Here is a 27,647-nt window from a genome sequence, read left to right on the forward strand (position 1 = left end):
CCTGAGAGCCGTCATCTCTAAGTTCAAGGACAATTTTACTTTCCATCAGTCATCATGCTTTTGAACCACACCCTAACCACAACCCTCTCACAGCACTGAATCACAATGGACTTTGTATATGTTGTACTAAGTACTTCAATTTGCATCTTATAGTCGGGTTACCAAGTATAACTGTATATATTAATGTATATTTATTTGTTATGTTGTTGTGTTAATGTGCCTGTAAAGCTGCAGCAAGTGAGAATTGTTCGATTCCAGATGCATATATCAAATAAACACTCTTGACTCTGGACAAACAGTGTGACATCTGAGCGAGGAGACATAGCACTGGATGGGTTCAAGAATCCTATTTACAATTGTTAAAATCCTGCCTGGATAGAAGGAATGGGTGACATCTTGGATCAAAATCCTCCTTCAGACTGAGAGTGAGGTGAGAGGGAATCACAGAGATAAGGAAGGGTAAGGTGTGCAAACGAGACATAAAAGGAGATTCAAGGAAATTGTAGAATATATCATTGTTAGCTAGGAGATGGTGACAACAAAGCAAACAGAGATAAAATTTAATCAGGGGGACAGTCAGACTGGTCAGAGAACTAGGAAGGGGGAGGGATGGAGAGAGAGGGAAAGCAAGGGTTACTTGAAGTTAACAAAGTCAATATTCATACCACTGCGATGTAAGCTGCCCACACTGAAATATGAGATCATTGTTACCTTTTCCCAGCTAACAATGATCTGATCTACATTTTCCTTGAACACTCATCTCCTTTGATGTCTCCCTTTCACACATTACCCTTCATAACCCCTATGTCCCCCTCTCCCCTGACTCTTAGTCTGAAGAAGGGTCTCGATCCGAAACGTCACCTATCCATGTTTTCCAGAAATGCTGCCTGCCCTGCTGAGTTACTGCAACACTTTTGTGTCTATCTTCGGTGTAAACCAGCATCTGCAGTTCCTTCCTACTCATACCTTGAGGAGATAGAAAAATAGGTGCAGGAGTAGGCCATTCGGCCCTTCGAGCCAGCACTGCCATTCAATATGATCATCAGTACCCCGTTCCAGCTTTCTCCCCATAATCCCTTGATTCCTTTAGCCATAAGAGCTAAATCTAACTCTCTCTTGAAAACATCCAGTGAATTGGCCTCCACTGCCTTCTGTGGCAGAGAATTCCACAGATTCACAACTCTCTGGGTGAAAAAGATTTTCCTCATCTCAGTCCTAAATGGCCTACCCCTTATTTTTAAACTGTGACCCCCTGGTTCTGGGCTCCCCAAACATCGGGAGCATTTTTTTCCTGCATCTAGCCTGTCCAATCCTTTAATAGTTTTATATGTTTCTCTTGGATCCCCTCTCATTCCTTCCAAATGGCAGTCTGCCTGCAGTTAGTTCCCTTGTCCCTCCTACACTTGGTGCATGCAATGGGGCGCCAGGAGTCCCCTGTAGGTGCGCGGGCGGCCAGGGGCGGCGCTGCTGAGCGCGGTGGGGGACAGGGACGGGGAAGATGGCGGCGGCAAGGGCCGCTCTCCTCACCCGCTTCGTGCTCACAGCCGCGGGCAACGGCCGGAGGGCGAGGCTTTCCCGCGGCGTTGGGCCCAGGTTCCCAGCGCGGGTGAGTGCTGGTCCGGCGGCACTTCAATGGAGGCAGGGGAGGGGATGGGGAGGGGAGGGGAGAGAGGGAGGGAGGGAGGGAGGGGGAGGGAGAGGGAGGGAGAGGGGGGATGGAGGAGGAGGGAGAGGGAGGAGGAGGGAGAGGGAGGAGGAGGGGGAGGGAGGAGGGGGAGAGGGAGGGAGGAGGGGGAGAGGGAGGGAGGAGGAGGGGGAGGGAGAGGGAGGGAGGAGGAGGGGGAGGGAGAGGGAGGGAGGGACGAGGGAGGAGGAGGGAGGAGGGGGAGGGGGAGAGGGAGGAGGGAGGAGGAAGAGGGAGAGAGGGAGGAGGGAGGGGGAGGTAGGAGGAGGGAGGGAGGCAGAGGGGAGGAGGAGGGAGGAGGGAGAGGGAGGGAGGAGGAGGGAGAGGGAGGGAGGAGGAGGAAGGAGGGGGAGGGAGAGAGAGGGAGGAGGAGGGAGGAGGAGGGAGGGAGGGGAGGGAGAGGGGGGATGGAGGAGGAGGGAGGGAGAGGGGGGAGGAGGAGGGAGTGGGAGGGAGAGGGAGGGAGGAGGGAGAGAGGAGAGGGAGGATGGAGGAGGGAGGGAGAGGGGGAAGGAGGGAGGGAGAGGGAGAAGGAGGGAGGGAGTAGGGAGGGGGAGGGAGGGGGGAAGGTGGGAGGGGAGAGGGAGGAGGGGGGAGGAGGAGGAGGGAGTGGGAGGGGAGAGGGAGGAGGGGGGAGGAGGAGGAGGGAGGGAGGGAGTGGGAGGGAGGGGGAGGGGGGGAGGGGAGGGAGGATGAGAGGGAGAGGGAGGGAGTGGGAGAGAGGGTGGGAGGGAGGGAGGGGGAGGGAGTGAGTGGGAGAGAGGGGGAGAGAGGGGGAGGGAGGGAGAGAGAGGGAGGGAGGGGGGGAGGGAGGGAGTGGGAGGAGGGACGGAGGGAGGGGGAGGGAGAGAGGGAGGGAGGGAGAGAGGGAGGGAGGGAGAGAGGGAGGGAGGGAGGGAGAGAGGGAGGAAGGAGGAGGGAGAGGGAGGAGGAGGGAGGGGAGGGAGAGGGGAGAGGGGAGAGGGAGGATGGAGAGGGAGGATGGAGGGGGAGGGAGGGAGGATAGGGGGGGGGATGGGAGAGGGAGAGGAGGGGGAGGGGGGAGGGGTTTGGGGTCTGTATCTGTCGTCTGTGGTCTGTGTCTGTCGTCTGAGTTTGGGGTCTGGGTTTGGGGTCTGTCATGTGGGTTTGGGTTTGGGGTCTGTCGTGTGGGTCTGGGGTCTGGGCCCTCAGCACAGGCATAGAAATGCAGCGGCAGTAAAACCAAGCTGCGTAAAAATACTTTCAGAGGGTAGTGACCTGAGGGCTACAAGGAATTGGCACAGAAGAGGAGTTGAGGCCAGCATGGTCCCTTGATCATTATTGAGCTGTTTTAACTCATGTGAGGAACAGACAAGATGAATAAATCTGCCCCACAACCAGGGCCGTGGGAGCAGAATTTGGGCCATTCGACCCATCAAGTCTACTCTGCCTTCCCGTCAGCCTTCAATGACTGTTTCTAAACATAGCACAAAAAGTAAGGAAATTTGTGTTTGGTAGATTATTTCTTTGTTGTAACAATGCTTCTTGGCAATAAATCTTATACCGTTGGAAAGCCTGTTTATTTCCCTTTTAAATGGTGCCACATTTGTAAGGAACATGCATTTGTGGGACGAGCAGCAGAGCTGAGTATGTGGGTTGCGCCCATGAAAAATCTGCCAAATCTTCTCTGCCAATGCCAAACAGCTTATTCTGCCATTGACTCTTGTTCGGTGTTGTTTGGTGGATTGGATGATTGAAGTCTGAAGAAACAAGACATATTGGCAATTTAACAATTTATTCATTTAATAAACAGGAGCCACAGTAGCGTGTGGAAGAACCATACACAGCCATAACAGCCTGGCACCTCCTCCTCATGCTGGTCACCAGCCTGGTCACACACTGTTGTGGGATGGCATCCCATTCTTGTCAGCACCTGGGGGTACCAGAAGCTCAAAACAAGAGTCAATAGCAACAGCAGAATAAGTTGTTTGGCATTGGCAGAGAAGATTTGGCAAAATTTTCATGGGCGCAACCCATATACTCAGCTCTGCTGCTCATCCCACAAATGCATGTTCCTTACAAATGTGGCACCATTTAAAAGGGAAATAAACAGGCTTTCCAACGGTATAAGATTTATTGCCAAGAAGCATTGTTACAACAAAGAAATAATCTACCAAACACAAATTTCCTTACTTTTTGTGCTATGTTTATATAGGCACAAAATGCTGGGGTAACTCAGCAGGTCAGACAGTATCTCTGGAGAGACGGAATGAGTTAGGAAAGGGGTTAGGAACCCATTCCTTCTCCAGAGAAGTTGCCTGAGCTGCTGAGTTACTCCAGCATTTTGTGTCTACGGTGTAAACCAGCATCTGCAGTTCCTTCCTACACATGACGATTGCATGCCTTGTTGTTACCTTCCCCTCAGCCAACAATGAACCATTCAATATTTCCATGAGCAGCGTCTGCTTTGATCTGTCTTTTTCACACCTTACCCTTCCATATCTCTAGTTTCCCTAGACTGAAGAAGGGTCTCGACCCGAAAAGTCACCCATTCCTTCTCTCTAGAGATGCTGGCTGACTCGTTGAGTTACCTCATCTTCGGTGTAAACCAGCATCTGCAGTTCCTTCCTACACATGGTCATTATAGAACTGTAATACTCGTGAGGAATAGACAGGGTAAATGAATCTGCCCCACAACTATAGAACCATAAGACATAGGAACAGAATTTGGGCCATTCGACCCATTGAGTCTACTCTGCCATTTGATTGTGGCTGATCTATTTTGCTGATCTCAACCCCATTCAATAGTTCCTTTATTATCATGTATGCTAAGGTACAGTGATTTTGACACGTTGTTTCAACGCTCCATGTATGTGCAGTTCATGTGCAGCTCATGTACCCAGTGATCTACCCATACATGCAACGCAGATACAGGTCCTTTGGTCCAACTTGACCAGGCTGACCAAGATGCCCCATCCAAACTGGTCCCATTTGTTTGCCCCAGGCCCATAACCCTATAAACAGTTCTCAATTCCCATACCCTGGTTGAACGACTTTGTCTATATATCCCAATAATTCTTTTTTATCCATGTATCTGTATATGTTTTTTTAAAGTGTTGTTATTGTACCTGCCTCAACTACCTTAGATATTGAACTTTGTGGAACTGGTGAGCTACAATGCTGAGAAATATAATCTGCACATTGTACCTTCCCTTTGCTCTACCTATGGTACAGGAGTTTCACTTGATTGTATTTATGTACAGTATTTTCTGACCTGATTGGATAACATGCAAAATAGGTCTTTCACATTACCTTGGCAAAAGTGACAAGAATAAACCGAAACTAAACCTACTTCCTGTGGCAGCTCGTTTCATATACCCACTAACTTCTGTGTGAAAAGAAAAGTTGTCCCTTAGGTTCTAATTAAATCTTTCTCCTCTCACCTTAAACCTGTGCCCTCTAGTTCTTGATTGCCTTACCATGGGGAAAAAGACTGCACATTCGCCCTGGCTGTTCCACTCATGATTTTGTACACCTTTATAATGCTGGTCTTAAACTCCAGTTCCCACAACCATCAAATCCTTAATTTTTCAAATACTTATCTATCTCCACCTTAAACATACCCAATAATCTGGCCTCCACGACTCTCAAGGGGAAAAGAATCGCAGAGATTCACTATGCTCTGAGAGAAAAATATATATACGCAGCTCAGTTTTAAATGACTAGCTCCTGCCTTTGTAACTCCTTCGCCATGTTCATGCTTCTCCCACATGTGGAAGCATCTCAACTTCTAACTTGTTAAGCCCTCTTTAGGATCTTTATTTGTTTAAATAAGGCCTTCCCTCATTCTTCTAAACTCCAAGGAAAATACACTTAAACTGTCCAGCTGCTCCTGATAGGTCAACACTCCCATCACAAGAATTAGCTTATAGGACAAATGAATGAATGAATGAATGAATGAATGAATGAATGAATGAATAAGTCTATTGGCCAAGTATGTGCATATACAAGTCTGAAGAAGGGTCTCGACCCGAAACGTCACCCATTCCTTCTCTCCCGAGATGCTGTCTGACCTGCTGAGTTATTCCAGCATTTTGTGAATAAATACCTTCGATTTGTAACAGCACCTGCAGTTATTTTCATATACAAGGAATGTGCCTTGGTGCTCTGCTCACAAATGACAACACAAACATACAGTTAACAATTAAGAATAAAGCTCAATACATCAAAACAATAAGGATACAACATTACGGTCTAAACATGGGGGTGAAAATAAACCAGAGCAAAAAAGAGACTACAGACTTTGGTTATTGAGTAGAACTATCACTCGTGGAAAAAAAGCTGGTTTTATGTCTGGATGTGGCTGCTTTGACAGTCCGGAGTCGCCTTCCAGAGGGAAATGCTTCGAAGATTTTGTGGCCAGGGTGAGAGGGGTCAGAGATGATCTTGCCCGCTCGCATCCTGGCCCTTGCAGTGTACAGTTCGTCAATAGTGGGAAGGTTGCAGCCAACAACCTTCTCAGCTGAGCGAGCGATCCGTTGCAGCCTCCGGATGTCGTGCATATCTTTCATTCATTTGTTCTATATCTCTCTATATCATTGTCTATATCTCTCGTTTCCCTTTCCTCTGACTCTCAGTCTGAAGAAGGGTCTCTACTGAAACGTCACCCATTCCTTTTCTCCAGAGTTGCTGTCTGACCCGCTAAGTTACTCCAGCTTTTTGTGTCTGTCTTTGGTTTGAACCAGCATTTGCAGTTCCTTGCTACACTAGAATTAGCTTGGTGAATTTCCTTCAGATTGCTTTGTTTATTAGTCTATGTGATTACAGGCTCTAGTTCTTGCACATTTCAGCACATGATTTCGACCAAATAGTCTTTCCTCTCTGCTCTAAGATTATGATTAATATATTAATGTAAAACACATGCATAAAAAACCTTTCTTCCAGGTTTTCATAAATATGTGGATTTCAATTTGGGAGATGGTATAGAAAACACTAACAAATGTGATCACTCTACAATGCTTGAAATTAATGTATTAATTACTACTCTGTTTCAGTCTGAAGAAGGTTTCCGACCCAAAACGTCACCTATTCTTTTTCTCCAGAGTTGCTGTCTGACCCGCTGAGTTACTCCAGCATTTTGTGTTTTTCTACTGTTTCTATCACATTGGTTAGATGTTTCTCTTGACCTCTCTGCTACCTATAATGTTGGCTGATCATGATCATGATCATGCCAACTCTTTCATTGTCTTGCCTCGTTATCTGCCTTGTGAGACTGGCCTTGTTTGTTCCATTTTTACTTTTCTTTCAGTCTTACACTTCCCATGAAATGTGTTTGCAACAATTTACATGTTCGTATAATGCAAAGTGAATTCTAGGGCATTGAATATAAGAAAGTCGTGTTGCAGCTTTATAGGACATTGGTTCGGCATTTTGTGTAATATTTGCAACGTTGGTAGCCCATCATCAGGAAGAATGTGGAGGCTTTGGAGAGGGGGCAGAAGAGGTTTACCAGGATGCTGCCTGGATTAGAGGATATTAGCTGTAAGAAATGGTTGGACGAACTTGGATTGTTTTCTCTCGATAATTGGAGGCTAATGGGAGACCTGGTAGAAGTACGTAAAATCATGAAAGGCACAGATAGGGGAGACAGTCATAAACTTTATTCCAGGGTGGAAATATCAAAGACTAGAGGGCAGAGCTATAAGGTGAAAGGAACAAAGTTTAAAGGAGATGTGCGGGACACGTTTTTTACTCCGAGAATGGTGGGTGCTGCCAGGGGTGGTGGTGGAGGCAGATACGATAGTGGCATTTAAGAGGCTTTTGGATAGGCACATGAATGTACAGGGAATACAGGAATATGGATCCAGTGCAGGCAAGGGCGATTAGTTTAACTTGGCATCATGTTTGGCAGACATTTTGGGCCAAAAGGTCTGTTTCTAAGCTGTACTGTTTTATATTCTATGTTCCAATGTAAGTGCAATTCTCCCTCCCCATTCAGAATCTTTTACACTCAATCCGAGATATACCTGACCCTGGTACCTGGGTGACTACAGATATTTATGGCCAGAGGAGCACCTGACTATTCCCTCATTAATTCCTCATTAATGCCTATTACTAGTGCTTGCCTAGACTTCTCCCTCTCCTGTTGTGCACCTGAGCTAAGCATGGTGCCACAAACTCAGCTGCCACGACAGCTTTCCTCTTGAAAGGTCATCCCTTCCCACCTCAGCAGTGGTCTCTAAACAATGTGTCCTAGTGAGGCATTGGAAAAGAAAATATTGTAAAATATTTGAGACGTTTTTTTAATATATCCGTAACTTTTTCTCTTCTGCCTAGGTTCTGGAAGGTGCTAAAAATTTAGGAAGAGGACTCACTCTAACTTTATTTACCTTTCTGGGTTATAAGACTTACAGAAATATTCCAGGATCGTTATTAATTTATGCTAATCAAACAGGTAAACTCACCTTATTGGAGGATTATACTACAATTTTCCACAAATGTGTGAAGATTTGCAAGTTGAAAAATTCTACCGGGTATTCAATGCTTTTCGACGTACAATATTTTCGGTTTCCGATGGGTTTCTCGGAACGGAACCCCATCGTAAGCTGAGGAGCACCTGTAGTTAACTCAAGTTAAGAAGCTGAGCTATACGAGTAAATGGAAATTATCTGTATTGTGATTCGCTGTAACACGAAACACAATTTTTTAAAGTTGAGGTTTATTGTACCAATATACAGTGAAAAGCTTTGTTTTACATTTCCAATCAGATCAGATAATACTGTTCATAAATGCAATCAAGTTAAACTCAAGTACAAAAGATAGAGCAAAGGGGAAAATACACCTACTATCGCAACATTTTAGAAACATTTAGACAGATACATGAATAGGATAGGTTTTGAGGTGGTTTGGGCCAAAGGCAGGCTAGTGGGACTGGTGTAGACGGGACCTGTTGGTCGGTGTGGGCAAGTTGGGCCGCTGGGCCTGTTTCTACGTTCTTTGACTCTTTGACTCTATGATGCAGAATATAGTTCTCAGCATTATAGCGCATCAGTTCCATAGACAAAGTTCAATGTCTGCAATGGTTTAGAGGTGAATCAAACAATACCTTAGCTTGTGGAAGAACTGTTTGGAAGCTTGATAACAGAGAGGAAGAAGCTGTTCCCATTGAATCCCATGATATAAGTGGAGTTGCGTTCGTACAGGAATGTTTTTCTCTCTAGAGTAATGAGCGTCCACAGCTATTGGTTCACAGTGGATAGAGGGGGGGGGCACTTAAGACATTACTTTGGCTGTTTCCAAAGCAAATCTTATTTGGAGACACAAGCAACTGCCAATGCTTACCACTTTCCAGCATTCGGTTTGAATGGAGACATGCACTTTTAAATACATATCAAACATAGGTAAGATAGTTTAATGATATAACTCACATTAATTAACATTGGGTGTTTAGATTTGCTTGAACTTACTTGAACTTGCTAGTCTTGTTTCAGACATCTTGTGGAAATAATATGGAAAACATTTGGGGGAAACAAAATTGCTCGACAGCAAAATGAACCTACCATGCTTAAATATTATTTGTGCAAGTGTCAAATGCTTGTTGAATAATAAAAAGTGTACTAAATTTATTGTGGGTTTATCTATTGAAATTTTCCCCCCACATAAATTCTATAAGAATGAATTTTATTTTGTATCTCGGATGTTTGGGTACTATTTAGATATATAATGTAGAAATAGTCCTTTTGGTTCACCGAGCCCATGCCAACCATCGATTGCCCATACACTGGTTCTATTTCCTACACATTAGGGGTAATTTACTGAAGCCAATTAACCTACAAACCAGCATGTTTTAAGAATGTGAGAGGAAACCGGAGCACCTGGAGAAAACCCATGGGGTCACAGGGAGAATGTACGAACTCTACACAGACAGATTAGGTAGTCGGGATCGTACCCGTGTCTTTAGCGCTGTGAGGCAGCAACTCTACTGTTGCACCACTGTTGTGATTTGTGAATTTTGTTGTGGCAGATTTATATAACCCAAACATCCACAACATGGAGGTTGCTTGTACTTCTTGGTGTGATATTCACTAAGATGCCATCTTGATGTCATTCATTCCCCAAGTCTGGAAGTCAGCTTGGTTAGCTTGGACCATGGTTCTACAGAAGTCAGGAGCTGAGTAGTTCCAGCAAACTAGCATGGCTGGGAATGCTATTGGTGTATAAATGTTGCCTGATGGAAATGTTGACGTTTTGTTGGGTTTTTTTGACGTTGAGGTTAGGCTGATCTAACAATAATTGGGTGTATTGCATTTATTCAAGACAGTAGAAATTAAGCTGGTCTCATGCAAGATAATGAAAGATTGATGCGTTTTGGAATGCAATTTCCATAATACCTGAATAGAATAGTTCAGTTGCCAAATATTGCTGGTCTTGAGAAGCCAACGGTTTATTAATTTCTTGTAATGTACCTTTTTTCATTCGTAGTTGCAGTTATTTGGAAACTGGATGTTGAGCAGCAATTCATCCAAGAAGAAATCTGCATTTAAAAATTCTTACAAATTGATAAATGGCAATATTTTATGATTTTAATTTATTATTTCAACTTGTTTTTTTTTGCATTTCTAGTGGAAGAAATCATAGACCAAGCCGACTATCTTTATGGCACTGGAGAGATAACTAAGCTTTATCTCCTTCTTACTGAACACAAGAACAGGTATTGTAATACCCAAATTATCTTGAAGATATGTGTGAATATTGTAGATTATCTGCACTCGATATTGACATTTGCAATGTTTTGCTTTAGTGCGAACTTGAACCACTTGGAGTCTCATAAATAGTTTGGATTATCCTAAATCATAAATTGAAGGTGTTTACTATGTACACAAGCAGTGGTGTGCTCTTGCACAGGTAATGTTTAGCTTCACTGAAAGGTTAGTACTTTAGGCAAGCATTGATCTCAAACCAAGCTGATTATAAATAGCACATGGTCAGTGAGTTGTAGAAACAAGGAACTGCCGATGCTGGTTTACACAAAAGTACACCAAGTGCTGGAGTAACTCAGCGGGTCAGGCAGTATCTCTCGAAAACATGGACAGGTAACGTTTCGGGTCGTGACTCTTCTTCAGATTCAAGAGTCCGATAAATGGCCCCGACCCAAATTGTCACCTGTCCTTGTTCTCCACAGATGCTGCTTGACCCGCTGACTTACTCCAGCACTTTGAGTAACAATGAGTTACCTGGACAATGAGTTGTTGGGGGAAGGACTATTTTGATGTCATTGATACAGCAGAGTGAATGCTTTTGAAGCCTGAGGTACTTTTCCAAGGAGTAGATATTCATCTTTGGTCACGTGCTAAACAGGCAATATAGTGAAGTGTGTAGGAAGGAACTGCAGATGCTGGTTTAAACCGAAGATAGACACAAAATGCTGGAGTAATTCAGCGAGACGGGCAGCATCTCTGGAGAGAAGGAATGGGTGACATTTCAGGTCGAGACCCCTCTTCAAATGTGTGCTCTGTAGAAGGCACTGTGACTGGATTTAGGAATGCATTCACAATATATTTCTGTGCCTAGCATATACAGTTGAGGATATATTTCCATTCTAGTGAGTGTTGGCAAAGTACCAAGTAAAATCTATAACAGAGGAGAGTAAGGTTAAAGCTCTCATGAGTGAGATGAATACATGATTTTGCCGATGCATTCTGTAGGGCTGCATCACAGGTTGGTTTGAAAAATTGCAGAGGGTTGTGGATGTACATCATATGAATCAAACTCCCTGCCATTGATTCCATCTACACTGCGCTGCCTCGGGAAAACAGCCAACACAAATAAAGACCAATCCCAATCATTGCGTTTTCTCCCTGCTCCTGTCGGGCAGATACAGAAGCGTGGAAGTGTGCACCACCAGTCTCAGGGACAGCTAATTCCCCGCTAGAACTAGTGTGGTGTGCTACAATGCTGAGAACTATATTCTGCTCTTTATCTTTCCCTTCACTATATCTATTGTACTTGAGTTTGGCTTGATTGTATTTATGTATGGTATTATCTGATTTGATTGGGTATCATGCAAAACAAACCCTCAGGTTCCTCGGTACACGTGACAATAATAAACCTAAACTTACACTTAAGTAAGGTGAAAAAAAGAATAAACAGTGAAAGGGTCTGAAATGGCACCTAGCCAAACCAATTTTGGTTCAAATTCAGTCATTTTTATTCATTGTGCATGCCTCTGGTGCCTATCTGTGCATTATCATAACATAAGAATACTTAATGTATTGTGCAATTGCAGATAAAAACACCCATAATGTCACTAGGAGTAGGAGTAGAATTAGGCCATTCGGCCCATCTTCTACTCTGCCATTCAATCATGGCTGATCTATCTCTCCCTCCTAATCCTATTCTCCTGCCTTCTCCCCATAACCTCTGACATCTGTACTATTCAAGAAGCTATCTATCTCTGCCTTAAAAATATCCACTGACTTGGCTTCCACAGCCTTCTGTAGCAAAGAATTTCACATATTCACCACCCTCTGACTAAATAAATTTCTCCTCATCTCCTCCCTAAAAGAACGTCTTTAATTCTGAGGCTATGACCTCTAGTCCTAGACGCTCCCATGTGGAAACATCCTCTCCACATCCACTCTATCCATGTATTTCACTATTCCGCATGTTTCCATTAGGTCCCCCCACTCACTCTTCTAAACTCCAGCGAGTATAGGCCCAGTGCCGACAAACGCTCATCAAAGGGTTAACCTATTCATTCCTGGGATCATTGTTGTAAACTCCTCTGGACCCTCTCCAGAGCCAGCACATCCTTCCTCAGAATCCTTGACTGGTAATCTTTGTAAAAACACGATTAAGTTTTATTTCTAATGTATTTGTTGAAATTAGCCTTTGTAACTATATTTAGTTGTAACAATTGAAGTGATTCCCTGATACAGAACAAAAGACTGCTAGCAGAAGTGCCCATGGAAGAAGGCTGTATCATTGACAGCACTTTTTTCCTATTAAACTTACTGGTTTAAAACTGGTAGAGCTGCTGCTTCACGGCACCAGAGACATGGATTTGATCCTGACCTCGGGTGCTATCTGTGTAGAGTTGGCATGTTCTCCCAGGGATCACATGGGTTTCCTCCGGGTGCTCCAGTTTACTTCTACCTCCCAAGGATGTGCGGGTTTGTAGGCCAATTGGCCTCTGTAAATTGTCCCCGGTGAGTAAGGAATGGATGAGAAAGTGGGATAACATAAAACTAGTGTGAACAGGTGATGAACGCTTGACGTAGACTCGGTGGGCCGAAGGACCTATTTCCATGCTGTTGCTTCAAACTAAACTACTGGTGTTTGGAAACCGTGAAGTTGTGTTACGTAATAAAAGTGAATAGTGATGGTTTCACTGTTGTTTGGAATGCAGTGCTAACGTTTACAGTAGCTAAGATACATTCTACGTTTGGTCTAGTACAAATGATGAGATTCTATGGCGCCTAGCTCGAGCTTCCCGTGCTTTGGCTCAACTAGAAAGCACCTCTGCGGAGAGGAAACACCATCTGACTTATGAGGCCTTGGAGTTTACTGAAAAGGCACTGGAAAAAAATGCATCGAGCTTTGCAGCTCATAAGGTAATGCCTCATTTTATTATATGCTTTTACCTTGTTTTTTTCCATATATTATGGCCTTCATCAGTCGGAGTATTGAGTATAGAAGTTGTAATGTGATGTTGCAGTTATATAAGATGTTCGTGAGGCCACATTTAGAGTATTGTGTTCAGTTTTGGGCGCCATGTTATAGGAAAAATGTTATCAAGCTGGAAAGGGTGCAAAGACAATTTACGAGGTTGTTGCCAGGACTCGAGGGCCTGAGCTATAGGGAGATGTTGAGCAGACTAGGGTTCCTTGGCGCATAGGAGGATGGGGGGTAATCTTATAGAGGTGTACAAAATCATGAGGGGAATAGATCAGGTAAACCCAGAGTCTCTTGCCCAGAGTAGGGGAATCGAGAACCAGAGAATATAGGTTTGGGGGGGGGGGGGGGGGGAGAGAATTAATAGGAACCTGAGGGGTAATGTTTTTACACAAAGAATGGTTGGTGTATGGAATGAGCTGCCAGAAGAGGTAATTGAGGCAGGTACCAGCACAACATTTGAGAAACAATTAGATAGGTGCATGGATAGGACAGGTTTAGAGGGATATGGGCCAAACTCAGGCAGGTGGGACTAGTGTAGATGGGACATGTTAGCCGGTTAGTAAGTTTGGCCGAAGGGCCTGTTTCCACTCTGTATTACTCTATGGTTCAACATTGTCTTAATGTTTTCATAAATTCTTGCACAGTGGTACGCGATATGTAGCAGTGATGTAGGAGACTACGAGGGCATCAAGGCAAAAATTTCTAATGCTTATGTCATTAAAGAACATTTTCAGGTAAAGTAGCAGATAATAAACACATTTACCTTCTGTAAGTTTTATGAACTAAATAAGATTCAGGATTAATTTAGAAGGTGTTATGAATAAGTGGAGTTAAGAGTGCACCTTGCTGCATAATGAAAGTTGTTTAAAATAGTAAGTATACATAAAGTGTACACACAATTGTAAGTTCATAAGTGATAGGACCAGAATTAAGCCATTCAGCCCATCAAGTCTACTCCGCCATTCAATCATGGCTGATCGATCTCTCCTTCCTAACTCATTCTCCTGCCTTCTCCCCATAACCCCTGACAGCCATAAGTGTCCATGAAGTGGATCAGAGTTAAATAAGAATTATCAAGAGGGCATAATTTAAACAAGAGTGCAGGAATAGGTCATCAACCTTTGAAGGAATGTTGAAGCAGGACTTACAAGGGTGCTGGTGTGAGTTAACAATAGTTAAATGTTCAGAAGGTCTCATTAATGGTTAAATCCTGACAAAGTGAAGAAAGCACAGTTTGTGATAGAATAGATTCTAAAAGTGAGGTAAATTAATATAAAATGTGACAGAATGGTGGAGTATTCTTGAAGGGACATCTGGTCTGCCACTCCGATGTCTTCTAACATTGGTATCATGCCCCATTTTGTTTCTCTGTTGCACCATGCAGCTTCTGTGTAATATAAATTCTGAATGAAAGATTGGGGACATCAGGGCTTGTATTTACAAAGGCAGTGATTTTTGTTTTGAGCTCCTTTGAGCATACATACCCTGTTACACTTGAAGGATCTGGAACATGTGCAGCGTTGCCGAATAATGTCTACTGTATGTCTCACTGTCACTCCCCGGGAATCTCTTTTGCATTTCACAGCTCATTCCTGTGGAAGCAATCTTCCCACATCCCTGCAAGCTTTACTTCTGCAGGACTTGTTAGGAGCCTTCCTGAGCCCAGTGCCGTCAAATGCTCATCATATGTTAACCCAATCATTCCTGCGGGTTAACCTTGTATAACCATTTAACTGAGTGAAGTGGAAACGATTAAATTAAAGTCATCCTCAAGTCAAGGTACTGCCTACTGAGAGCAGTTTGCAAACTGTAAATTGATAAATGACATGCTCCAAGTGGCCACACAAACATTGGTTTTGTATGTATGCTTTTGCAATGCCAGAAGTCCAGAGGACACTTTTAAATGGAAGGGTCACTGGCATATCCTGTTCATACTTTACATAAATACCACAGAAGGCAGTGGAGGCCAATTCGCTGGATGTATTCAAGAGAGAGTTAGATATAGATCTTAGGGCTAACGGAATCAAGGGATATGGGGAGAAAGCAGGAATGGGGTACTGATTTTGGATGATCATCCATGATCATATTGAATAGCGGTGCTGGCTCGAAGGGCCGAACGGCCTACTCCTGCACCTATTTTCTATGTTTCAACAGCAGTTAGTCCAAATGCGTTACCAGTTTCTCGAGCAGTTGTATATTTCATCAGCATGGATAAATATCTCTGTATCATTATTCTAACAAAATTAAAAACTTGATTCCATTCTGAAATTATATTTTAATGGATTAAGTAGCATATGCAAACTAAGAAATTAAGTAAACTTATGCAATGATTAGCTATTTGGAAAAAAAAATGTCTTCTCTCTTTTAGAAAGCCATTGAACTTAATCCCAATGATGCAACATCAATTCATTTAATGGGATTATGGTAGGAACCTAATTATCTGTGGTTCTTATTCAGAGTATGTACCTGCCATTCTAACTAATTTGTTGATAAATGGTAGAATTACATGTTTTCCTTGAATTTGCTTATGTAAAGCTAAGCATTTGTAACATTCTTTGTTTTTGTCTATCTTACTTTATCGTTACACGAAAGCAATTTATTGTGCTAATCATTTTATTTCATTTAAGAATCTGAGTGAATCAAATGATTTCACCAACACTGCGTTATTTTTATCTGTCTTCTTTCCATTTCCAGTTTGAAATTTACACAAAATCGTGCAGAAAACTACTGAACACCTTTGATTATAGAGAGGTGTGTGTATGGGTATGTGTGTGTGCATATGGGTGGATTGGATGTCTGGGTGAGCATCGTAGCTAAATTTGTGAGCCTGTGGTTGGTAAAGACTGCTGATCCTGTTTATTGGCCTTTTGCCAAATTGTAAAGTGAAGATACAGCATCTTAATCAGTGATGTTATAGATCCATGGGGTTGTACAGCACAGAAACAGGCCCTTCAGCCTACTATGTCCATACCGACCTTTTTGTCCATCAACACTCATCCCATTTTCCCACACTGTATCCTTCAATGCCTTGCCCAATTCACTGTCTGCAAAACTGACTAATTGTTGAGGCTCATTGTCTGTAACTTGTTTCACCTAGCCCACAGCTAGCAATGGCTTGTTTATCATCATTACTATTTTGCATTTCTTTCATTCATTTGTTCTATAGCTCTCTATATCACCGTCCATATCTCTCATTTCCCTTTCACCTGACTCTCAGTCTGAAGAGGAGTCTCGACCCGAAACATCACATATTCCTTTTCTCCAGAGATGCTGTCTGACCTGCTGAGTTACTCCAGCATTTTGTGACTTTTGGAATAAATATTGTATCCAATTCCACCACTTTCACCGGTAGTGAGTTCCAGATAACAACCATCTTTCTCCTCAAATCCCTTTTAAAACTCAAGACAGACACAAACTGCTGGAGTAAATCAGCGGGTCAGGCCGTATCTCTGGAGAAATGGAATAGGTGACATTTTGGGTCGAGACCCTTCTTCAGACTTCAGTGCTTTGTTCTATTCATGTTCCTTTGTTCATCACCATTTCTTGGTAACCTTTCACACTGTATGTTCTATCCCTATTTGACTTTCCAACGCGCATCACCTTGCATTTGTTGGGATTAAATTCTATCTGCCAACGCTCTGCCCAACTTTTCACCTGCCATGTAGCCTTAGACAATCTTCCTTGCTTTCCACCAACCTTCACGTTAAATTCCTAGTCATGGCATATTTTGCTTAAGATGGCTGGTCAAATAATTCATTTTATTTCACTCAGGTGTTTTACATTTGCTGAAATGCCCTGGATTCAACAGAAAATAGCCGCTGCATTGTTTGCCACCCCACCAAACTCCACATATGAAGAGGTAAATTCAACATAATAACTCAAAAACAGACCTGTTGTGGACCACTGAGAAATGGGTAACAAAATATTTGTGATCATGCTGTCTTATGACAACACATTTTACTTGCCTGTTTTTCTTTTGGTCTTCATGAGCTAATTTCCAAGGCTGCCTACTTGCTACTTAACTTAACATTATTTATAATGAATGTCTTTTGCTATCCACTTTGCTGCTGTAACACTGCAAATTTCCCCGGTGTGGGACAAATAAAGGAATATATTATATATTATTATTAACTCCTATTAGGAGATGTGAAAGGGACTTACTGATTTCATTTTGCAATACTTCTTCACAATTATTTAATTAATGGGAAGATGTTGTGGTTATGTTTCTTGTATTCCATTTCTCACTGAGCAATTCCTTGCAACTTGTTATAACTTCTAGAGAAAACCACCATTCTGAAATCATCACTTGGTCCCCTTAAGCCATTTGAATTAAACTATCTCCTTTTTAATTCCATTCCATCTGCAACTATATGAAGGACTATATGAAGGTCCTATCCACAGCTATACATTTATTGCATATGAGCAATATAAATAGTAGCAGGAATAGTCCATATAATGCCTTGAACCCACTGTATATTCAGTAAGATTATGTCCTATGACTATATGACTATTTTGAAAAGCACTAGATTTTTCCCAGCATTCATGTTAATTTTCATGTTAATATTTATCCCTTTTGTCTTCAAATAATGAAAGGCGCCTTATAATCTTATAAGACTATAATCTTATTTTTCAATTTAATTATAAATAGCGAAGCTATCTGTTCTTTCAATACCTTCATAAGCAATAGTGTGTGGATTCTTTATTTTCATATCTTAATATTACAGTAGCCAATAACAATTCAAAACATTTTTGTTTCAGGCCCTTCATTATTTTGACAAAGCAGAAGAAGGTATGTGTTTCATAAATGTATATCATTTATTTCATTTGTAAAATTGCATGTGACACTTCAGTAACGTAGAACTAGTGTGATTGGTGATCGATGATCAGCATGGACCTAGTGGGCCAAACGGCCTGTTTCCCTGCTGTCTTTAGTTTAGTTTAGAGATACAGCGTGGAAGCAGGCTCTTTAGCTCACCAAGTCCGTGCTGACCAGCAATCACCCCTACACTAGTTCTTTCCTACACACTAGGGACAATTTACAAAAGCCGATTAACCTACAAAACTGCGCCTTTGGAATTTGGAGGAAACCGGAGCACCCAGAGAAAACCCACGTGGTCATGGGGAGAATGTACAAACACCTTATTGCAGACAGCACCAGTGGTCAGGACTGAACCTGGGTCTCTGCTGCTGTATGACGGCAACTCTACCACTGCGCCACCCTAAACTAAAAACTGGTTTTACTTTTAATATTTTATAATTTAGCTCCTTAAGCAAAACTAAATTAAAGTACTGCAACCTGTCGCATTTTTGTAAATGGAGACCAAAATAATTAAACAGTTTGCTTTCTGTTCTTTCTCAAATGCTTGATTGCTTTGTGCAGCGATTGCAAGCTTAATATGCCTTTTACTTTGCAGCTGAACCAAATTTCTACAGCAAAAACTTATTAATGTTGGGGAAAACTTACATTAAATTACAAAACAAGAGGCTGGCTTTGTTGTGGCTGACCAAAGCTATAAACCATCCAGTACGAAATGAAGAAGACAAGCAGGTAAGATTATACGGTCTTAATCTGCAGATTTGTTGGATAAAGTGTAAACTTAACTTCTACACATTCTTTTCAATGATATATTCAAATTAAAATATTATTGTTAAAGACGACAGGTTTTAATAATTCAGCTTGAATTATGCCTGAATCAACATGCCTGAATGAAGATGTCTTCAAATACATGCTTAAGTTTAAGTGTCTCAACCCTGTGATTGGGTAAAGGTTGTATTATCATGCTGGATTTGGTTATACAACATTCCTACAACTCAAATAAAGGACATTTTAGCAGATTTCTATATATAAATCAATAGCTAACCCTCTGATTTTTGGAATCTTATTATTGATGTAAATAAATGATTATTTTTGAAGAACCTTGGTGCAAGCCCAGTTTTAAAAAATATTTAAAGGTCCTCAAATTCTTGGCACATTTGGGATTGTATCAGTTGTGTTGATGTAGAACATTGCTGCCCACTGTCGAATAGCATCATCATTTCCCCACTAGTTATACTAGATACCAGGCTTGGGAAAATGTTCCTCGGAATTAAGCCTTCAATCAACCATATAGGGGAAAAGGTTAATAAGTTCCAGGAGCTGAATTAGGTAATTCGGCCCATCAAGTCTATCTCTCAACCCCATTCTTCTGCCTTCGTCCCATAACCCCTGACACCCTTACTAATCAAGAATCAATGTTGGCAAGCTATATATAAAATGGCTGTTTGCATATTAAATTAAACTGTAGAAGTTAAAATGCCAGTTTTCAAAATTCATTTTTTGGGGATCTGGCCATGACTGGCAAGGTCAGCTTCTATTATGTGTCCCTACTTGTCCTTGAAAAGGTGGTGATTTGCCTACTCAACCCACTAAAGTCCTTCTGGTGAAGGCACAGTGCTGTTAGGAATGGAGTTCCAGGTTCAAGGCCAATGTTGATGAAGCAAGTGTAAAGCACTTGCAAGTTAGGACAGAGTGGAACATGCAGGTGGTGGTGCTCTCATGCACTTGACCCGTGCCTTACTGGCTGGTAGAGGTTGTGAGCTTAGGAGGTAGTCTGCCTAGCCTAGGTAAGCAACAGCAGTGCATTTTATTGATGTACACTGCACTGGTGGTGGCAGCGAGACTACAACTTTAAGATAGTGGGCAGGTTAACAATCAAGTGGGCTACTTTGTTCTGGTTGATTTTGACAGTCTTGAGCATTCAATAACGTTGGAATCATCCAGGCAAGAAGAGAGATTTCATCACTCCTGATTTGTGCTTTGTAAGTGATGGAAAGTTTCTGGGGTGGCCGATGAGGCGCACACTGCAGGATTCCCAGCTCTGACCTGACCATGCAGCCCTGGTGTTAACATGGCTGGTCCACTCTCATTTTCTGGTCATTGATTCCACCAATATAATGAATGATAGTAATGCCATTTAATGTCAAGAGTAGGGCATAGTTATTACCTGGCATTTTTGCAGCATGAGTTACTTGTCTCTGATCAGCCCATCCCTGAATGCCTTCTTAGTCTTACTGCATGTAGCATGGACTGTTTCATTTACTGGGGAATTGTCAATGAAAATGAAGACTGTGCAATCATCAGTAAACATGGTCACTGTTCACATTCGACGGTAGAATCACTGACAAAGCAGTTTAGTTAAGGATGAAGCAGTTGAATCAAGGACACTGTCCTGAGGAACTCCTGTAATGATATGGGATGACATTGACCCGTGACAACTGTGCCACGATCACAATGAATGGCGGTGCTGGCTCAAAGGGCCGAATGGCCTCCTCCTGCACCTATTTTCTATGTAACCACAACCATCTTCCTTTGTGTGAGGCATGACACCCAACAACTGGAGTGCTCTCCCCTTAAATACCCAATGACTGCAGGGTGACTTGGACAGGTTGTGTGAGTGGGCGGATACATGGCAGATGCAGTTTAATGTAGATAAGTGTGAGGTTATTCACTTTGGAAGTAAGAATAGAAAGGCAGATTATTATCTGAATGGTGTCAAGTTAGGAAGAGGGGATGTTCAACGAGATCTGGGCGTCTTAGTGCATCAGTCACTGAAAGGAAGCATGCGGGTACAGCAGGCAGTGAAGAAAGCCAATGGAATGTTGGCCTTCATAACAAGAGGAGTTGAGTATAGGAGCAAAGAGGTCCTTCTACAGTTGTACCGGGCCCTGGTGAGACCGCACCTGGAGTACTGTGTGCAGTTTTGGTCTCCAAATTTGAGGAAGGATATTCTTGCTATTGAGGGCGTGCAGCGTAGGTTCACTAGGTTAATTCCCGGAATGGCGGGACTGTCGTATGTTGAAAGGCTGGAGCAATTAGGCTTGTATACACTGGAATTTAGAAGGATGAGGGGGGATCTTATTGAAACATATAAGATAATTAGGGGATTGGACACATTAGAGGCAGGAAACATGTTCCCAATGTTGGGGGAGTCCAGAACAAGGGGCCACAGTTTAAGAATAAGGGGTAGGCCATTTAGAACGGAGATGAGGAAGAACTTTTCCAGTCAGAGTGGTGAAGGTGTGGAATTCTCTGCCTCAGAAGGCAGTGGAGGTCAGTTCGTTGGATGCTTTCAAGAGAGAGCTGGATAGAGCTCTTAAGGATAGCAGAGTGAGGGGGTATGGGGTGAAGGCAGGAACGGGGTACTGATTGAGAGTGATCAGCCATGATCGCATTGAATGGCGGTGCTGGCTCGAAGGGCTGAATGGCCTACTGCACCTATTGTCTATTGTCTATTGACTTGTTTTATTAAAACTCCTTGATGCCACTCTGTCAAATATTCCCTGGATAATTGGGAGTCACTTTCATTTCACCTTGGGAGATCACTTCTATGGTCCCTCCTTAGACTATGGTTGCAACGAAGCCTGGAGTCGAGTAGTCCTGGTAAAATCCAAGCTGGGCATCAGCGAAAAGGTTAATGGTAGTTAAGTATTGCCAGATAACTGCTAACCGCATTTTCCACAGCTTAATTGATGATTGAGATTGGATTTGTCCCAAGTTCTTGCAAACCAGGGTGGCTCAGTGGTGCAAGAGCAGCACAGTGGTGCAGCTGGTAGGGCTGCGTTGGCCAGAGACATGGGTTCGATCCTGACCTCGGGTGCTGTATGTGTAGTTTTTTATTTTCCGTCACTCCCACATTTTATTTTCCGTTTCCTCCCACATCCAAAAGACATGAGGCCTTGTAGGTTAATTGGCCTCTGTAAATTGCCCTGAACGGAAGTGGGATAATATAAAACTCCTGCAAACGGGTGATCGATGGTCAACCTGGGGTCAATGGGCCTGTTTCCATGCTCTGTATTTCAATCGAAAGAAAATGTGATAAACTTAAGCAATTTATGTAGATGCCAATGTTGTAGTTTGTCTGAAGGTGCAGCAAGTTGTGAATTACTGGTCTTCAATACAACTGAGATGTGTTTTGTGGGCAGTAGTGGGATCCTGTTGGAGAAACCCTCCAGCCATTCATACCAAGGGCAGAGTCCCCCTTGTCCTCACCTTCCACCCATCAGCCGTCGCATGCAACATATAATCCTCCAACATTTTCGCCACCTCCAATGGGATCCCATTACTGGCCACATCTTCCCATCTCCACCCCTTTCTGCTTTCCGCAGATACCGTTCCCTCCGAGACTCCCTAGTCAACTCGTCCCTTCCCACCCAAACTACCCCCTCCCCAGGTACTTTACCCTGCAACCGCACGAGATGCAACACCTGTCCCTTTACCTCCGCCCTCCATTCCATCCAAGGACCCAGTCTTTCCAGGTGAGGCAGAGGTTCACCTGCACCACCTCTACTGCATCCGCTGTTCCAGGTGTCAACTTCTCTACATCGGCGAGACCAAGCGCAGGCTTGGCGATCGTTTCATTGAGCACCTCTGCCTACCTCTTAACCTACCTGATCTCCTGGTGTCTCAGCACTTCAACTCCCCCTCCCATTCCCTATCTGACCTTTCCATCCTGCGCCTCCTCCATTGTCAGAGTGAGGTCCAGCGTAAATTGGAGGAACAGCACCTCATATTTTGCTTGGGTAGTTTACACCCCAGCGGTATGAACATTGACTCCCATGAGTCTTCCAGTCTCCTACTACATTCTATCTTTGTCCCGCCCCTTCCCCTGAAATCAGTCTGAAGGGTCTCGACCCGAAACGAGATTCTCTCCCGAGATGCTGCCTGACCCGCTGAGTTACTCCAGCATTTTGTGTCATTCCATGCATATTGTTGTATCTACCTAAATGCCTTTTAAATGCCATAGTCCTATCTGCCAGTTATTTTATGGTCATTATTACTATATATATTTTAAACTGTGCTTCCACAAAACAAGCATAATTTCTCAAGATCCATTGTCTTGACATTTAAAAAAAATAATTTCAACAACCACTGTTTTTAGAAATGAGTTTTCAGCATTTCCAACCACAGTAACTCTTATTTTGTGGATGCGTGGGGCACCAATGGGAAATAATCTATTGTGTAGGAAGGAACTGCAGATGCGACACAAAATGCTGGAGTAACTCAATGGGACAGGCAGCATCTCTGGATAGAAGGTGAGGGTGACGCTGTGGGTCAAATTACACCTGCAACAAATCAACTTGGCATGGAGAGGAAAGTTTAGTTAAGTACATTAAACAAGTGAATATAATTGAACATTTTCATTCTGTTTAAGTGTTAAAGTATATCTAAAGGATTTATGACTTGGAAAATCAAACACTGAAGATATTGCTGTATTATGCCTTTAGCCCACATGATGCAGGATGAATTTATACTTGAGATGATCCACTTTTCTTTTCTGTTTTTAGGTTCAAAAAGAAGCTGCTGAATTACTAAAGTTATTGAAGACCTAGCTCAAGCCAACGATGTAAACTGTTCAGCCAGTCACCGTGTGATAGGATAAATTTCAAAGTTAATTGATTTTTCAATCGTCAATGAAAATGATTTTTATTTATTTAACCACAAAAGAATTTACACAATTGTACAGCCCTGATACAGCATTAACCAAATAAACATGTATATTTGTGCATCTTTAGTGTTGATTTGTGAATGTTGGTGCGATATATAATTCAGCTGGCCAAAAGAAAGTAAGCTAGAATGGAGAATAAAACAAGGAACTGCAGATGCTGGTTTACAAAATAAGACAAAGTGCTGGAGTAACTCAGCGGGTCAGGCAGCATCCCTGGAGAACAAGGACAGGTGATGTTTTGGATTGGGACCTTTTTTCAGACTTCAGATAGAATGGTGTCGATGTTGCCAGTGCACGTTGAAACCTAATGTTAACCCTTATATCATATTATCTATTTCTTGTCGAGAAACTCTTTGAATATTCAGGTTTCCAAGAAGAAAAATTCTATTAAATCCAAAAAGACAAAACAAGGTGAATCGCCTGCAAGCCTATTAACAGTTAATCCATTCTACATTTATGTGTTGTTTTTAATTATTCACAACATTTTGTATTCTACAGCCACTGGGATAGCAAGCCTCCCATTTACAACTAAAATAACTAAAATAAAATAGTCATCTGATTTTATTTTGATCTTTTGAAAGTTTTTTTGGACATAATTATAGATAAAATCAGAGATTTACATGTACCTGACTCTTGGTATTTATTGCACTGTGGGTATATACTATTTGAAGTACAGAAGTGGTCAGTTTCTAAGTTGCTTTTGTTGGAGGGCGGTATATTACACCATTAAAAAAACAGTAGCAAAAACTGACCAAACTCGAGGTTTTACAAAACTTTTACAAATTAAAAACTTTAATGGAATTTACAATGTTTAAATTTAAAGCATTACAAATGTTACATTTCAAATGTCTATATCTCCCCAGTCACTGCAAGGAAGCACAGCGTGTTAGAAGTTGCAGTTCAATATAATTCACAATTATTTTTAAATAGATTTTTGTTACATGTCATTAAGTAAATGCCCTCAATACTGATGAAACTATTTTAAATGTTTTATTACATGTTTTTGAAACTTCTGAATTTAAAAAATAAATCACTTGATATTTCTCAGAGGTTGAAGGCCTATTAGAAATTATATTTCAAAGCCAGAAAAGGAAATAAACCTATGCATAATGTAATTTACACAAAGACAGGATGGATACCATTGCCATGGGAAAACTAATTACACAACATTCCTTACAAATGTGCAAAACTTAATTGATTTATTTTTATTCCTGATTGATAAACGTAACTCTTCTAAAAGACTGAACGTAAAAGCAGCAGAGGTAATATTTTGCATAATTACATTGTGAAAATTGTCCACATTAGCTTCTTGTATATAAAATAACATTAGTATTTTTGGGGTACTACCCAGTCCCTCTGCTTTTCTTTATTTCAGTATACTATACACAAGACATAAACAGCAATAACATCAAGAAAGTAAAGAAAAACCTCTTGTCAGCATTTACACATTCTATGATCTCACAAGCCAGCAGCATTAAATCTAGATATTTGATAGTGTTTGGCATAAGCCTTAAATAGTTCAGTGACAGCCATGCAAGAAGTAACCCTGACAGAATCGATCGATCAGTGGAAACTGACCCACAGGGCGTGTTTTCTTCTGGAAGATGCAAGTTGCACTAAGGGGGCCTAATAGCACACACCTACCAGATCACCTAGTAAGCTCTATAAAACTAGAGCCATGAATATTTCGGCTGTTTCTGATATCTTTTTTTTAAAAACCATCACTATATTTCAGAAATCAGCCAAACTCTCTTCTCCCTAGACATTTCTTCTAAGGGAAAATGCAAGTATGTAAAATACTATGTATGGTCGAGACAATTTGCATAAGGACTGAAAGAAAAGCAGGTCAACTTTATAGAATTCCAGGAGTAAATTATTTCTCTGGGCAAATAGCTTACATACAAATAGACAACTGTGCAATTGTAAATAACTGGAGATTGGAGCAAGTGAACATTGCGATGCCATCTCTTAGTATCAAGATTATGTGCAGCAACTATTCTTGTCCAAATCCTTCAGTCTCTTCGATTGCAAAAAGCAGCTTCTCTTTTAATTGTTCATAACTTTTATAAGGTGGCAAATCCAAGCGGTTAAAGCTGTTGAAGAATACACATACATCAATGATTATTTGGCTCAATTTAAACACTTGCAGATGTCCTAAATACATTTCAAATAATTTGTACTCCAGTATGAGCATTGATCCTCCTACAGGTTCCCTTCTCCAAACATTAGATGAGCATTATGACTCTGAAGCTTTATTTTAATGTAACTAATATTAACTGATGTAACTAACTAATGCAGGAAAAATGTTTCCGATGTTGGGGGAAGTCCAGAACCAGGGGTCACAGTTTAAGAAAAAGGGGTAGGCCATTTAGGACTGAGATGAGGAAAAACTTTTTCACCCAGAGAGTTGTGAATCTGGAATTCTCTGCCACAGAAGGCAGTGGAGACCAATTCACTGGATGTTTGCAAGAGTTAGATTTAGCTCTTTGGGCTAAAGGAATCAAGGGATATGTGCAAAAGCAGGAACAGGGTACTGATGTTAGATGATCAGCCATGATCATATTGAATGGTGGTGCTGGTTTGAAGGCCGAATGGCCTACTCCTGCGCCTATTTTCTATGTTTCTAACTACAGTTGTATGTAAAAGATTTTTTCTTCACTGGGTGAAAAATAATGATTTGTATTTGAGAGCAAGTCCAGCCTTTACTGTCAAGTCAAGTCAAGTTAATTTTATTTGGATAGCACATTTAAACACACCCTACGTTGACCAGAATGCTGTATATCAGTGCGGGTACAGAAACAGAACATACAATAGCACACAAACCTAACAAACAGATATAAACAGTTCACAGCGCCCCCTCAGAGGGCCTCAAACGCTAGGGAATAGAAGTAGGTTTTGAGCCTGGACTTAAAGGAGTCGATGGAGGGGGCAGTTCTGATGGGGAGAGGGATGCTGTTCCACAGTCTAGGAGCTGCAACCGCAAAAGCGCGGTCACCCCTGAGCTTAGATGGAAGGATGTATATTTCCATATTAAAGTGGCCCATGGTGACTCATGAATTCAGTTCCGAGTAGCCAGATCTATTCCGAATCACTACAGTGTAAAAGTAGTGCCAAATTTAGATAGATGGATATTGTACTGTCACGTACTTAGGTGCAGTGAAATGCTTTGTTTTACATACAACCTGGGCAGTACACATATTGGTGCCGACAAAGTTACAAAAGTACCGAACAGTCCTATCCACTACCTGCCGGGGGATAAAGAGACATTGAGGGGGATAATACAGCCACGCAGCGGTAAGACTACTGCCTTACAGTGCCAGGGACCCTGGTTTGATCTTGACTACCGGTGCTTGTCTATACGGAGTTTGTACATCCCCCCATGACCTGCGTGGTTTCTCCGAGATCTTCGGTTTCCTCCTACACTCCAAAGATGTACAGATTTGGAGGTTAATTGGCTTGCTATTATTGTAAAATTGTCCCTAGTGTGTGCAGGGTAGTGTTAATGTGATCTGTTGGTGAAGAAAGCAAATGGCACATTGGCCTTCATTGCAAGAGGATTTGAGTATAGGAGCAAGGAGGTCCTACTGCAGTTGTACAGGGCCCTGGTGAGACCACACCTAGAGTATTGTGTGCAGGTTTGGTCTCCTAATTTGAGGAAGGCCATTCTTGCTATTGAGCGCAGGTTTACCGGGTTAATTCCCGGTATGGCGGGACTGACATATGATGAAAGAATGGATCGACCGGGCTTATATTCACTGGAATTTAGAAGAATGAGAGGAGGGGATCTTATAGAAATATAATTTTTTTAAGGGAATGGACAGGCAAGATGCAGGAAAAATGTT

The 27,647-nt window shown here is 42.2% G+C and overlaps 3 protein-coding genes across 4 annotated transcripts in view; 1 reads left to right on the plus strand and 2 right to left on the minus strand.

Moving 5' to 3' along the window:
• The window catches only part of LOC144592596 (copine-3-like), a 61,421-nt gene extending 59,773 nt beyond the window's left edge, over nt 1–1,648 (minus strand). The window contains exon 1 of the mRNA XM_078397248.1: nt 1,528–1,648. The gene's annotated coding sequence lies outside the window, so the exon portion shown is untranslated. The remainder of the gene's footprint in view (nt 1–1,527) is intronic.
• Nucleotides 1,472–24,353, plus strand: rmdn1 (regulator of microtubule dynamics 1). Its single transcript, XM_078397252.1, has 10 exons — nt 1,472–1,606; nt 7,982–8,099; nt 10,268–10,355; nt 13,098–13,257; nt 13,966–14,055; nt 15,690–15,745; nt 17,093–17,180; nt 18,080–18,110; nt 18,736–18,869; nt 23,645–24,353. Exons 1-10 carry the CDS (start codon nt 1,499–1,501, stop codon nt 23,687–23,689), a joined length of 918 nt encoding a protein of 305 aa, XP_078253378.1. The 5' UTR covers nt 1,472–1,498; the 3' UTR covers nt 23,690–24,353.
• The window catches only part of wwp1 (WW domain containing E3 ubiquitin protein ligase 1), an 85,529-nt gene continuing 81,683 nt past the window's right edge, over nt 23,802–27,647 (minus strand). For both annotated transcript variants that reach the window (XM_078397246.1, XM_078397244.1), the window contains exon 24: nt 23,802–25,898. In XM_078397246.1, coding sequence (XP_078253372.1) covers nt 25,799–25,898 — 100 coding nt within the window. In that variant the 3' untranslated portion in view covers nt 23,802–25,798. The remainder of the gene's footprint in view (nt 25,899–27,647) is intronic.

Source organism: Rhinoraja longicauda, chromosome 4, assembly GCF_053455715.1.
Source record: "Rhinoraja longicauda isolate Sanriku21f chromosome 4, sRhiLon1.1, whole genome shotgun sequence".
NCBI lineage: Eukaryota > Metazoa > Chordata > Chondrichthyes > Rajiformes > Arhynchobatidae > Rhinoraja > Rhinoraja longicauda.

What these genes read in the sequence shown, in the direction of transcription:
- rmdn1 (XM_078397252.1), top strand. Translation starts at nt 1,499, where the DNA reads ATGGCGGCGGCAAGGGCCGCTCTCCTCACCCGCTTCGTGCTCACAGCC. An exon ending in AATTTATGCTAATCAAACAG is followed by an intron (nt 8,100 to 10,267) that starts GTAAACTCACCT and finishes TTGCATTTCTAG; the next exon opens with TGGAAGAAATCATAGACCAA. An exon ending in GAAATGAAGAAGACAAGCAG is followed by an intron (nt 18,870 to 23,644) that starts GTAAGATTATAC and finishes TTCTGTTTTTAG; the next exon opens with GTTCAAAAAGAAGCTGCTGA.